Source organism: Marmota flaviventris, chromosome 11 (genome assembly GCF_047511675.1).
Source record: "Marmota flaviventris isolate mMarFla1 chromosome 11, mMarFla1.hap1, whole genome shotgun sequence".
In the NCBI taxonomy this organism is placed as follows: domain Eukaryota; kingdom Metazoa; phylum Chordata; class Mammalia; order Rodentia; family Sciuridae; genus Marmota; species Marmota flaviventris.
Genome location: NC_092508.1, coordinates 69,056,663 through 69,070,769, shown reverse-complemented (window position 1 = coordinate 69,070,769; position 14,107 = coordinate 69,056,663). Strand labels below are relative to the sequence as shown.

Here is a 14,107-nt window from a genome sequence, read left to right as displayed (position 1 = left end):
ATAGCATTTTCCCCAAGAAAGTAAATATGCAGATATGCAAATTAGGTAAAATTTCCATTATCATTGCCAACTTTAATCTGGTAGCAACAAAATGGCTCTGTGGAATGTCAGAAAACTAATCCTGGAAGTCACCAAGAGAGTAAAAAGGATAAAGTTCACTGTCATATCCCTCTAGTTCAGAACACTGCTCCTTAGCCTCATGCCTGTGACCTGTATCCCTCCAAGGCTCACATGTAGCCAGTTACTGAGTTACTTTTTACATAAACTAGAAAACTAAAAGATGAATGGAGGAAACAATTAGCATCAGTGATTTGCTGCCCAATACCAAGTTTTGAAAGCATAAAACTTTAACTTGTTTGCAAAAATTTTTAAGTATTATCCAGATGGTCAGTATAAAATAGCTTTTGCCATCTTTTAATTGAATATGGCATTGACAATCAAATAGATATAAAATGTTAAGAACATACTTCTCTGGTGTCATCTGCAATTACAAACTTCTTGCATGGCTCCTTTATTTGGTCTTTGAGTTGCTCAAGGTTTTCTTTAACAGTTTTAATGGTAAATGCATCAAGATTGGCACATATCTGGAGAAGAGATATTTTAAAATGTTCAAACAATTACTTTCCCCTTATAATTGATTCAGTGTTAGTTTTTGTGTAAGGAATATGTAGTATATAATTTGCGGCATAAATATGTAGCATAAAATATCATGTAAGTAGTAAAAAGAAGCTTCTAAATCAAGTTGGTGAATAATTATAGCAAAAAGTATATTTCTTCTCATCTCTTAAATTCCATTCTGCAGCTGGAAAATTGGACATGAAAAGAGTACAGCAATTTACAGAGATTGACAGAGAATGGAGATGAGATAATCATATTATACAGGCGTATTACAGATCATCTTGACAACCATGGAACACTTTACCAACCTCTTCATATAATGAAGACAGTGCAAAGTTGGAAGCAGCCTTATCCCTTTGTGCATAGATTATACTGGAGTTAGTTCCTAATTCCAATGATAAATTTTATCTTGAAGCCAAAAATTGCACCTCTGAATGATATGTACTCTAAAGATTTTTACTGAATTTAACTCTAAAGGACTTAACACACAAATGCAATTCTTGGGCTACTCTGATTCACTTCACACTTGAGATCTTTAACACTTGAGTGGTTTACATGGCTTCACCATTCTGGGGTAGCTGACAATTTCATCTTTAATGAAAGATCCTCATATTTCTATTTCCCATTTAATTTGAGTAGCTCAGATTCATAGAAAGACACATAACCGAAAAGACACAGAAAATATTCAGTTTTACCACTCATGGTGTAAGACGCTATAATGCGTGAAATTTATAAAATAATCTATGCACATTTTTATATAGAATAGGTCATTAAGTTGTAGAATATTTGAGAAGGCATTCTGTTTGTCTCAACTGCTCATCAGTTATATCTACTCTTCATAAATGTTATGCTCTTCTGCATCACAGTTATTTAAGTTTTATCACTGTTTTGTGGATTAAGTGTATTTACCATAGTTACAGCAAAGAGATTTAGTTTAACTGATGATCATGACATTTGAATTCAACCTTACTTAAAAAGTCCAAGAAACATTGTTATTTGTTTTAGCTTCTTGATGATATGTAAAGTTCATGACTTACTTTTAAAATGTGTTCTTCAGCCTTGGCTTGCTTTGTGGCACCTCCAACACCGGGTGAAGCTGTTAGGCCCAATATCTGAGGCAGGGGAATCACTGGTTTGTTTTCTTTTTCCAGACGTTTGTTTTTCAACTTCTGTTTCAAATAACGTCTCATGATGTTATTATAGACTGCTTCTTTGTTGGTGTGATGACATTCATCAATAATAATGAGGGAGAAGTCTTAGAGGAAAATCAAATGGTTAATTTTGCAATACCTGAAAGCTACAGGGAGAGAAGTACCCTGAAACTAGCAAATCAAGTGGCCATGGGGATGTCTTTCTTGGGCAAGAGACTGGCACTATTCTGTTTCAAATTGTAGGAGAAAATCTAATCACTCACTCAATCTGTGTATTCCTAAGTATGGGATACTATTCACCAAGCTATACCTGTTACATACTATACCTGTTTAATAGATGGGTTTCAGAAAGTTCATAGAGCTAAAGTGTTAGTTCATAAAGCTAAAGTGTTAGGAAGTGAAATTTACAGCCTGCTTTTTTTTTTCTTTTTTCTTTTTTTAAGCATTCAGGATTATCCTTTGGTTGTTTAATAAAATATTTCATTTTGGGTTGGCAATCTTTATTTTTATTACATCAACTAAAATTATGCACTATTTAAAAAGAGAAAATTTTGTTTTAGGATTGTATTTAATTGTTATAATTACTTTTAGACTTTCCCTGCCAATATCCTACCTTCTCAACCCGTCCCAGAAAATAGGAAGGATTGTTTTTTTCACTCTGCAGAGAAGGCCATGGTTCTAATGGAATCTCTTAGCAAATAAAAAAATTTTGTCAGAAGTAAACAGAGAATCCAGTGAGTGCTTGATTTAATAATGGTATTCTTATGAAGATAAAAGTGATCTAGAAAAACTTAACTTTTTGTTTGTTTCTCCCAGTAAGTGAAGGGTTTTAGTGAAATCTTAAAACATGAAAGACAATCTAAATGAAGGCTAACTTCTCATCAACATTTTAAAAATTATTTAAATAATTCAACCTCTTTTACTATCAACATTATTACTATTTTTTCTTTTTCTAAAAACAAACACTTCTACCAACCTGACAAACTGACACCAGCATCTTCTCCACTTTCTGAATTTAAGAGGGAGTTTTCAAGGATTTGAGCTGTACTGATAATAACATCATAGGATTTGACAACTTCTGGAAAAGATATTTTCAGTTGGGTATCACCACTTAACCCAATAACATGATACCATTTCTTCAAAAATGGTTTGAACTCTTTGAGGAAGAGCTGTTCAGCTAAAATTACCTTAAAAAATGAAAAGATAAAAACAAAAAGAGAGAAAGCAAAATCAAAGTAAATGGTATTGATCAAAGGCCTACTATGTGTGAAACATTAAGAGACATGTTTGCCTTATCAGTTAATTAGGCATAACAACCAATTCTTATATTCATCTGTCAATGAATGTTTATTGCATGCTTGTTAGGTGTGACGTCATATCTGGAACATAAAGGTGTTTGGGCTATGGTTAATGGCTTAGAGCAACTCAGTCTAGCTAAGCACAATTATCAAGACTAAAAAAAAAGTAATGCAATGTAATAATTCTCTTGGAGAAGTGAATACAAAATGACAGAAAAGAGGAAGAAACAACTAATCCCTCAAAGGAAGTGTTTAAGAGGGAATTCGAATCTACTCAGCCATGTGTTAGTAAGGACATAAGTTGAAACTGAAATGGGATAAGAAATATATTTTTAATTTGCACAGCAGGGCCAGACTGTGAACACTAACAAGAGTATTTTAAATGTAATGTAACTGTTCATAGGATCCTTACGAGTGGTGTATAGAGGTGATTTATCCTCAATGTTAGTTTGTGGATCAGGCTAAAAGCAACCTACCTGAACAATTAGAAAGAGCAGGAAACCAAGAGCAAAGAGGAAAGGCATGACTGGGAGCCTGGGTAGGAAGTGAGGAAATGAACAACTGGAACAGCTTTGGTGACCGAGCAAAAACCAAAGAGCAAATACACTTGGCAAAAGAAGGGGACAACTTTCTATCTTGTTCAGCTGACTCTGTATGTTGCAATGACTGCTGAAGTTGGCCGGATTGACACTGCAATGCTTCATATTAGTCGTCACTGGATTGGGGGAGGGTCCTTTTCTAATAGGATTTATACACTGGAAGTCCAGGGTTATGTAGTATGAAAGATAGTTGCCGGGAAGAGTTTCAAGGGCAAGCCTCAACAAATGCACAATATTTTCCTCGTGATGTGATTACCTGATAGTGCAAACAGTGGAATATCTGCTATTCTTTTTACTTGAGGTGATCCCACTTATGTGTTAAATAAGGGCTGGCTGATCTCCCTGGTGGAGAATGGTAGCACACAAAGAACAGGCTTTTCATTATTATTTATTATTATTCAGTAGAAATGATAGAGGCTTCTAGGAATAAATGTCTGGGGAGGGGAAAAGGGAAGAGGTAAAAATGGAATCCATGGAAGCAAAATAGTCTTAAAATCAATAATCAAGGTTTGCAAGTGAAAAACATTACCACAGGGTAGAAGGGGGTAATGAGAAGAACTGTCATTCAGTGTTTTTTTCAAAAGAAATTCTCTCTGGTTTACCTGCCACAAAATCACTTAAGAGATTTGGAAAACGCAGACTCTTGAGCCCCATTCAAGGATTGCCGTATCTAGGGACCACCTGAGAGCAGAGCCCTAAATTCTTCACTTTAGTGAAGCTCCCACGTGACATTTAAGACTTCAAAATGTGAGTGCCACAACTCTTCTGTCTCTCCCACAAAGCCATCACTGATTCATTTTTCTAGAAGCATTGTTTGCACTGGGTAAGACAACAGGAGTAATCTGAGTCACAAAGATTCTGAAGAAGAGAATGGAAAATGAATGTGGTGGAAAGAAAAAGCAGGTCTCAGAAGCAAAACATCCCTGAAAAGAGCCACTCCAGCTGCTTGATTGTGTGTGACCTGGACAAGATCTGATTCGTCTCAAGTGTCTCCATTCCTTCAAAACTAAGGGTAATGTGTGGACCTGTCATAGGGTTGTGAAAATTAAATGTAGTAGAAGCTGCCATGTTTCCAGTACTCAGAAAACTTCCCTGATACACCACTTTGCCTTTCATTTGAGTGGCAGAAGTAGTGGAAAGAGAACAGGTTGACTTTAGAGGATAAGGGTTCAGTTCTCTTCTCTGATGCTTATTGGCTGGATGACCCCTGGAAGGCCAATTAAAGTTGGAGCCTCAGTTTTCTGATGGAAAAAAAAAATGGGATAATCATGACTACCTTATAGAGTCACTGTGTGGTTTTAATGAGATAATGTACAACAGAGCACTTTATAAAGTGCAATAAAATATCAGTTATAGTATTAGCATACATCTCTCATCTCCTTTCTAAACTGTAGATACCTTGAGAACAGAATGTGCTTTGGATATGTTTTTAAATACACTCATGCTGAATGGCATAATTAAAAAATCTCTGGATCATGGAGTGACATATCAACTTCTACCCATAAAAGAGGAGTCAAAACCTTCTAAGGAAGCAGCATCCTCTTATCTGCAAAACAAAAACATTGTCACAGGAAAGAGCAGGTGTTGGAAGTCCTGATAATCACTCTGGGTGGCATTGACTTCCTATTGAAGGACACAGAGAAAGCCAGATGCAAGTCTGACATGGCTAATTGGGAGGTGTGTGGTCCTCTTGGAGCCTTTTCCTGAGATGTGACAGAGTGCCTGCCAAGACTAATCAAACCCAACTGCTACCCACTTCTGCTGAATCATATGGGGCTACATTATAGCATCTGAAGGAACCTGGGATTTATCTCTCATGATGTTGAAGCCCTAGATAGGAAATGAAAAGTCTGGGAGCACAGGTGGTGTTTTCATTTCTCCCTGCATTTGAAGGCTATAACTTTGGAAAGGATGGAGGAAGGGAGATGAAAGTAAAGGGTATTAGGAAACATGATTTCTCTTTTCTAGATCAAAGGTTACAGTAACTTCCTGTTAGGCTTAAAAGCAGAATGCAGGTTAAGTTTACTTATTGGACCAGAGATTTCCTGACTCACCAAAAGTAATTAAAGTGAAATTACTCTAAAATAAAAAAATGGAATAAGAAATTATGCAATTATGACGTAGATGGGAGAAGTAGTGGAGGGATTTCTAGTATTTCTAGGGAGAAAAACAACAGGGAAGCTCAGGGACTCAAGTTATATCCTCAAATTTTCACAAGACAAAATGCAGTGAATGTGAAGAGTGAGGATGAATTAACATTTAAACATGGCTATAAATGAGCATTCATAAAAATCACCTAGATCTGAGGAGATGAAAGTTTCCTAACTAGAATAAAGCACTGAGATAGGAAGTCTCATAGAAAGGAAAGTGCATTAGACACGTACAACATCATGAGACCTGAAATGATAGGGCAACATCAGCAATATGAAGAGAGAAGCACAAGTATTTGCATTTAGGTTAAAAACTTAACTGCACAAAAATAAGTTAACTTTAGCTTAACAGATTTTCAGAAGAAAAGGAAATGGGGTTCTGAGTTCATGGTAAGGTGCAGATGAGTCTGTAGTTGTCAAAGCAAACCAAGTCACAGGCTGGGTGAGTGCTATATCATGTATCTCCTGTACACCTCAATGGTAAGACCATAGCTAGAGTATTTTGTTCTGCTCTGGACTCTGTGTTTTAAGAGGGTTCTGGATAAAGTTTTGGAAGAATATGAGAACTAAGAATGATGAAAGGCCTGGAAACCCTGTTATATCAACAATTAAAAGAACTGTGGACATTTATCCTAGGGGACAAAAAGAAAAGTAACATAGGACTCACAGGACTCTTTCACAAAGGGCTGTTGTAAGGTAGGAGAATTATGATTTATTTTTCAGAAATACAGAGGAAAAAACTGCAAATAATGCATATGAGTTTCAGAGAAGCAAATCTGGATGAATACATGTGTGGCTTTCTAACAGTGTCAGTATGTCAAAGAATGACTGGGGCTGTCTTATAGACAGGAGATCTCCTTGATATTTGAAGTTACTCAGTGGAAATAAGAGAATGACTCCACCAAGGAAGAAATCTGGATCTCAAAGGCCCTGTCCAGCGCTACTGCTCTGTGCCCCTGTGGCCACATAAAGGAAACACAGAAGTAAATGAATAAAAATTGGCCCCTAGGTTTTGAGGCTGTATGGTTCGGAGGAGGTGGTATAATTAACAAAGAGACAGATAAGTAGGGAAAGTGAGCCCTTTGACAGGGTAGATGTTGAGGATGAGTTTGAAAAACAGCAGAATAGCTAAGTTGTAGTTAAAAAATCAGTTTAAGTAGCTTTGAATCCTATTAACTTTGTTCTGTCTCTGGATCTGACACTAAACCTATTCTCTGGTTAAAGTGTTTGATTTCATTAGTTACAAAGGTGAGGAGAATGAATGGGAGAAAGAGTTAATATTTATTGAATCATTATGAGACTTTTTATCAACACACACACAATCTAATTTAGATTTCAGAACATGGTTATTATTATTTTGTTAATTTTACAGATGAGGCAACTAATTTGTCTGAGATCACACTGCTGTTAGGCAGAAATAGGATTCAAACTTATTCTAAAAAGTAATATCCATCACAAAGGAAATATATGAAAGGTTATAGACAAATAATTTCTAATGCATCACCATTACCAACAATTAAATAAAAAATAAATAAGTTCTCACAAAGTAAATGTGTAAAAGAGGGTATAAATGTGTAAAGGAGTAGTTTTAGACATAGCAGATATATACAAAATACATTTGGAACAACATGATGGATGAAAGTTTGGGCATAAAGAAATACTAAAAATATAGGAAGTTTTATAGTTGACTGGTGAGTTTTCTGTAAAGAAATTCACGAGAATGGGAAAAAGTCTATTCCTGGTCATGAAAAATATACTCAATTTTATTCCACAAAATGGCAAAAACTAATATCCCCAATCTGCAAATTTATAAATTAACAAATTCTCATCTATTTTAGTAAGGCTCAAATACCTAGATTTTGTTTCACAATGAAGAAAACATATATCTATTAATTAAGATGCCCTTCACATACCTTCATATAAAGTATTAAAGAAAAATGGTCACATTTAATGTTATTATACTTACTACATTAACATATATTATACATATGTGTAATATGTGTATACATTCTTTGAGCATTATTTACCTATTTAGCTGGATATACATAAACCAAATATTCACTTCATTTTCTCTTTATCTTTAAGCCACATTATATATATTCTGGAGAGGACATTTCATATTCAATTGAGGACCAGTGCTTAAAGAGACTCTAAAAGACATTATTTGAGCCTAGATATATTGAGGTCATTGATGTTCACATGCAGTGAGAAACTAAACCAGTATCAGTTGACCTTAAAATACATCTTGCAAATATCATCTTTAGGCCTAAGTTATAGTTATTTGATTTAATGATTTTATAGAGAAATCCAACTTTAAGCTTTGTCACTTAGTAGAAATACTTATAAAACCAAACACTGAAAGTAAAATAATTGCTCATTTTGACATTACATCCAATTGAACTTAATCTGTGTGTTATATTGCTACAAATATTATTATATAAAGGCTTCAGAATAGTAAAATGAAAAATGAATAAATGATGCCATATTACGTGTTGTCTGAATACCTTATTGACAAGAACTATAACTTTTCCAGGCTCAAATGCTTGTTTCTTTTTGTCCAAGTGATCTCTGGCAATGTAAACAGCCACTCTGGTTTTCCCACTTCCTGTGGGAAGGCATATGATAATATTCTTCCCTTCCAAGGCTGGTTGGGCAACTTCCATTTGGTAAGGCCTGAGCTTCAGTTCTGGCTCAGGGGATGCTCTTTCTGCAAACTCCTCTTCATCTGAAGAAAGTTGAAAAGAGGAAAAATAAGAGGCAATAAAATAATCAAGGCTAGTAGGCCTGAAACTGAATATAGGCCTCTTGTGGTTTAAATTCCTTCTCCTCTATGTCCAAACCAATTCATTTTCTAATTTCTGTGCCAATCAGTGTCAGGTGTCCTCTTAAATTTGCAAAACGCTGGTGCTATATCATGGAAGTGGCTTAAGGAGTGGGGGTACAGGAGTGAATTAACAGCACGAGGGCCTGGGAAGCTAGCAACATGGGGGGAATGTTTTCAAAGAGTGAGCAAAGCCAAGAACAATTTACAGAAATGGTTGTGGTGCTGGATTGGCAGTTATGTTGTTAATGCATCAGAATTCCCATTTCTTCATTTAGCCAATATGTCTTACTTGTTTCTTTGAGCTTTTCCACATGCAAAATCAAGAGAAACTGGGAAAGCAGGATTCATTCATCCCCCTTTTTCTGCTATCACCCTTATTTTTTATTACAAAGAAGATATTACAGCTGATTCTGTTTTTCTTCATTTGTTAAAATTTTATCTGACATCTAAAAGACAAAAAAGCATATGTACACAATTTTCCCTTGATATCTATGGGGAATTTGTTGCCCCTGTGGATATCAAAATCTGCAGTTGTTCAAGTCCCTTATATAAAATAGCATAGCATTTCCATATTGCCTGCACACATATGCCATAACTTCAAATCATCCTTATATTACTCATAATGCTTAATACAATGTAAACATTATGAAAATACTTGTTATTTTGTATTATTTAAGAAACAATAACAAGAAAAAAATCTGTGAATGTTCAATACAAGCAATTGTTTTAAAAAAACATTTTTGATCTGCAATTGGTTGAATCTATAGTTATGGAATATGAAGGGCAGGATGTAAATGTTTGTGTGTGTGTGTGTGTATCAAGTCCTCTCCTATTTGAAGACATTAAGTTATGGGGCTGGGGTTGTGGCTCAGTGGTGACGCGCTTGCCTAGCATGCGTGACTTACTGGATTCGATTCTCAGCACCACATACAAATAAATAACATAAAGGTCCCTCAACAACTAAAAAATATTTAAAAAAAGAAATTAAGTTGTGCAGAAGCAATATTTAGTGACTAGGAGAAAAACTTTGCTCATGCTAGCCTTTAATTCGCAGGTTTTCATTGAAAGATAATAACTAATTTTGTTAATTTAAACTAAATTGTGACTAATTTTGCCATTTAGGTTTGAATTATGATCTTTATTATATCCTTATATGTATATCTCCACAAATTCATATTTCTCCTGAAACCCAAAGCACACTATATTACAAATATTTTAAATTAACATATATATATTTTTTTTTGACTGATAATACTGGTAAAGCAGTTGCTAATGTACACTAATTTTAAATGTTAGAATGAGATTATTATAACATACATTGGTTTCAATATATTTTGTTTAGAAGTAACCATTTTAATCTACATTAGCCATGAGAAAATATTTAAAAATGTACAGTTTACAACATGGAATGCAGTAATATAAATGTTATACCAATTTAAAAGTCTATCTTATGTTTTATATAATCACAAGAAAAAATGAAATGACAGCACTTATCAGTACTTTATCACACATGAAATAGTGTTCTTTCTCTTATCAATGGTCACCAATAAAACTAAACTAACATAATCCCATTAATGTTTGAAAACTTGCTGATGGCTCTGTTTCAGCAACTGGATGGTTCTATTTAAGTGGACTTTAACTTGTTGTGATAGTACTATCTGAACAGGTAGGAAATTTCACACAAAATACCACTTAGGAAGAACCATCTATAAAGCTGGCAGGAAATGTGCCTTCTGTATGGATGAGTGAAGACAGATGCAAGACATTTAAGCTATCATTGGGTCTTCTGCTGATTCATTTAGTATAGTTTTCATGAAAAACTCACAAGATTATCAGCATTTAATATAGACATTTACACATTTACAAGTTTTCTTTCTATGCTTACTTTGAACTCATAATATTTGTAACTCATTTATGTAAGGTTCAGATTTATTTAAGAACAATATTACTTCTCTACTAAGTAGCTTTTATAAGTAATCAAAATTCTGATATTTCACCTCCATCAGAGGATATATATCACCTAATTTTTTCAAAAGAACAAAGTTTTTTTTTGTTGTTGTTGTTGTTGTTGTTTGTTTGTTTGGTGGTGTTAGGGATGGAAAAACAGGGCACCATAAATGTTAGGCGAAGTCAGAATATTTGAAGCAATGTCAAAACCAAGATCCAGGAGGAATTTATTCTTGCTAAATTGCTATTTAGTCTATGATATTCATTAAAAAATATTGATAAATTCTGTTTTGCATTTCACTGTATGCATTTTTGCATAGATGTTTTTAAAATAATAAAATGCTGCTTTCCTTATTTTAGTTGTATGTATTTTTTAAATAATCATTCTCCCCTTTTGTTTTTCATGCTTACTTCTATATCCTTTGGTAATAATATGGAGCAGTTTTCTAAATCTCTTTCCCAGAAACCTAAAGCCCAATCAAATGAGTGAGATATCAACATCACTTATGCATATTAGATATTTACTATGCTAATAGATTTAAGAAGAGTTGAAATGTTTAAAAGATATCGTGTTCAAAATTTAACTCTAGAATCAAAGTCATAAATCTTAGTGCTACTTTACTGGTCATGTACCACTTAATTCATTCTGCAATAAATATTTTCTGGGTGCCTATCATGTGCCATGCACTACTAAAATACAACCATTTCCTTAAGGATTTCAGACAAGAAAACTATACTTCTACCATTGAAATGGGCTAGACAGCTCAGTAACTTTCTATATTTTTGAGTCATGACTAGGAGATTTGATGGGCAGCCCAAGTTTACAAGAAAAGCACAGAGTAGATAAGAGAGAGAGAGAGAGAGAGAGAGAGAGAGAGAGAGAGAGAGAGAGAGAGAGAGTTGGATTCAATGTGAAAATTGCATCCAACCAAAAAGAGCTGGGTGAGTGCTAAATATTCAGCCTGATTTCTTGCCTTATCACATCCTCTGACATAGGGATGGAAGAATTTATCCACACAAGCAATGAAAAAAGGGTTCCCTCTTCTCTGTCACCAGAAGGAGAAAACTGGGCTGGTATCAATGAGTCAGGAGCCAATTTCCTTTATAAAAGAAATGTTTGCATTTTTGTTTGTTTGTTTGTTTTTGGATCTCTCTGAAAAGCATAATTACATCCAATAATAAAAATATCATTTAAAATATTCACAGGCTTTTAATTATACTGTGCCCTCCCTCTAAAACAAAGAATGACTAAAGACCTTAAGATTATATTATACTGTATAAATGGTCAAAAAATGAAATCAAATTAGGTTTAAATAATAATATTCTATTGGAACTACACCATGTGGCAAATTTCATTCTCACATTGATTTTGACAGCTGAGTTATTCTTGGAGAGAAAAGGTCTGTCACTGCATGTGTTCGAAATCCACAAAGTATTCCTTTACCTATAGCATGTAACACAGAAAAATACACCATTCCAGTTGGACAAATATTAATAGGCATTACCTCGAAATAGTAAGGAAACACTTTCTAAATATCAGGCCAGTTTATATTGACAAAAACATTGCTACTTTTTGAGAAACAGTTTATCTTTCTGAAAATGGGAAATGGGGGGAAAAACCCTTTTATAATATAATTAGAATCTTTAAATTCTAACAGTTACCAGCAATTATGCTTTGCTGTGGCATAAGACTTCCTCAAAGAACGTAATGTAATTGTGTTGGTTCACACCTGTGATCCTTGTAGTCCATTATATAACCTTTGAGTGAGAATGAAGGACATGTAGAATAAGATCTTTTAGCTGTCGACCTTAAAGGTTAAAATATGATCTTAAACACTGTAATACTCTTCAGTAACTCAAAATGTGTTTAATGATTCACCAGTTTACCAAAACCTTTCATAAAATTCAATAAAATTGAATCAATTCAATAGAATTGGTTTCTATTTCAGCTATAGCATGCAGCAGAAGGTAAGGAAATTCACAATTTTATCATTTCAGAATTTTACTGCCCACTATGCAAAGTAATTCTGTTTCTAAACACTGACCCATCTAGAACTTCAAGGGTGTCTCTTGGAAATGTGTTTGTCTTTGAAATGTATTTGCCTTTGAAAACGTATTTGCTTTTCAAAAGTAGGTTGCATTCGGATTTATCACGTCTTTCATGCCACATTGAGGACTAAAAATCAGCAAATACATTTGCTAACAGCTCTAAATAGGCAAAATGCCCTGCACACAGAGGATATGCTTTAAATATTTATTGAAGGAATGAATATTGTTGAAAAACCCTTACTTAGACAAATAAAAATTAGGATGAGGTCCAGAAGCTTAAAACAACCCATTAATGTATTAAATATTAGCTAGAGTATATTTTGCGTTCTAGTAGCACCAATCACATATAATAGAAATGGTAATTATTAAATTTACCAATTTCAGAACAAATAATGAAAAACAAACACAATCCATAGAAGTAAGCCCCTGACAAGTACTTAATGACACTGATGGAAGTAAATACAAAATGAATTAACCCTTTCAACTTACAATTAACGTTTTGACTGACATTTGGTGAATTGTTTTCTTAAAAATAACTTATTCTCAGGAATTCAGGAGTATGATTGTGAGAAAAGGATATAGAAATAGTCATGGTGGTACCATTTAACTTAGAAAGCTATTAGGGCAGATGACCATGTTTTTATATGCATTTTTTTCTCTTCTGAGCCTATTATACATCTGTATTTCTATGATTCTGACAATGCAGGATAATATAAATTGCACATTTTTTAATTCATTAATGAAGGATAAACTAATTTGCTTCTTAGTCAGTTTTCCACTGCTTCTTAGCTGGCCAAATTGCATAGTACTTTCCCTTTGTAATTTGTTCATTTTAATTATGAATTATTCATATAGACCAATATAGAAAGGTATATAATAGACATTTAATAATCCATCACCATACTTAAAAATATCAATATATTAGCTCAGTAGTAATCATGGAATACACATCCAAAGAGACAAAAATAATGTGAATCTACCAAACTGAGAAGTTAGGAAATTTGGTAGGAGTGAGTTTTGATGAAGGTGGGGGGATTGGGAACAGGCACTTCCATTTATTGCTGGTGTGATACACAACCAGTAGGAAAAGCAACTTGGGAACTACCTAGCCAAGTTAGCATTTAGTGATCAAAGTATTTTGTAAGCTCTATTCCTATTCCAGAGCTCTGTGCACAAATTGGAACTCTTTTAATTATATGCTTCAGTTCTAGTTCTTTGTTTTAAGAGATGCTGTTTATCATTTGCTAAATGATTATCTATCTTTAGATATCATTATCCAAAGTTACATTCCTCTTATTGATAGTATTAATGTCTTATTTAAAATCTATTTTAATAAAAAGTAACATTTGAGAAAAAATATCAAGCTGCATACAGAATTTAGGTGTAGTCAAATGAATCGACACAGATCTCAAAAATAAAACAGATGACACGATTCCATGAAATGTGGCGTGTACCAGACCAAAAAGACAAG

The 14,107-nt window shown here is 34.0% G+C and overlaps 1 protein-coding gene across 2 annotated transcripts in view; it reads right to left on the bottom strand.

The window, feature by feature from the left end:
* Positions 1 to 14,107, bottom strand: part of Ifih1 (interferon induced with helicase C domain 1) — a 55,899-nt gene that overhangs the window by 13,382 nt on the left and 28,410 nt on the right. For both annotated transcript variants that reach the window (XM_027937936.2, XM_027937937.3), the window contains exons 6-9: positions 8,321 to 8,541; positions 2,746 to 2,956; positions 1,656 to 1,873; positions 468 to 584 (exon numbers count right to left, since the gene is read on the bottom strand). In XM_027937936.2, coding sequence (XP_027793737.1) covers positions 468 to 584; positions 1,656 to 1,873; positions 2,746 to 2,956; positions 8,321 to 8,541 — 767 coding nt within the window. The remainder of the gene's footprint in view (positions 1 to 467; positions 585 to 1,655; positions 1,874 to 2,745; positions 2,957 to 8,320; positions 8,542 to 14,107) is intronic.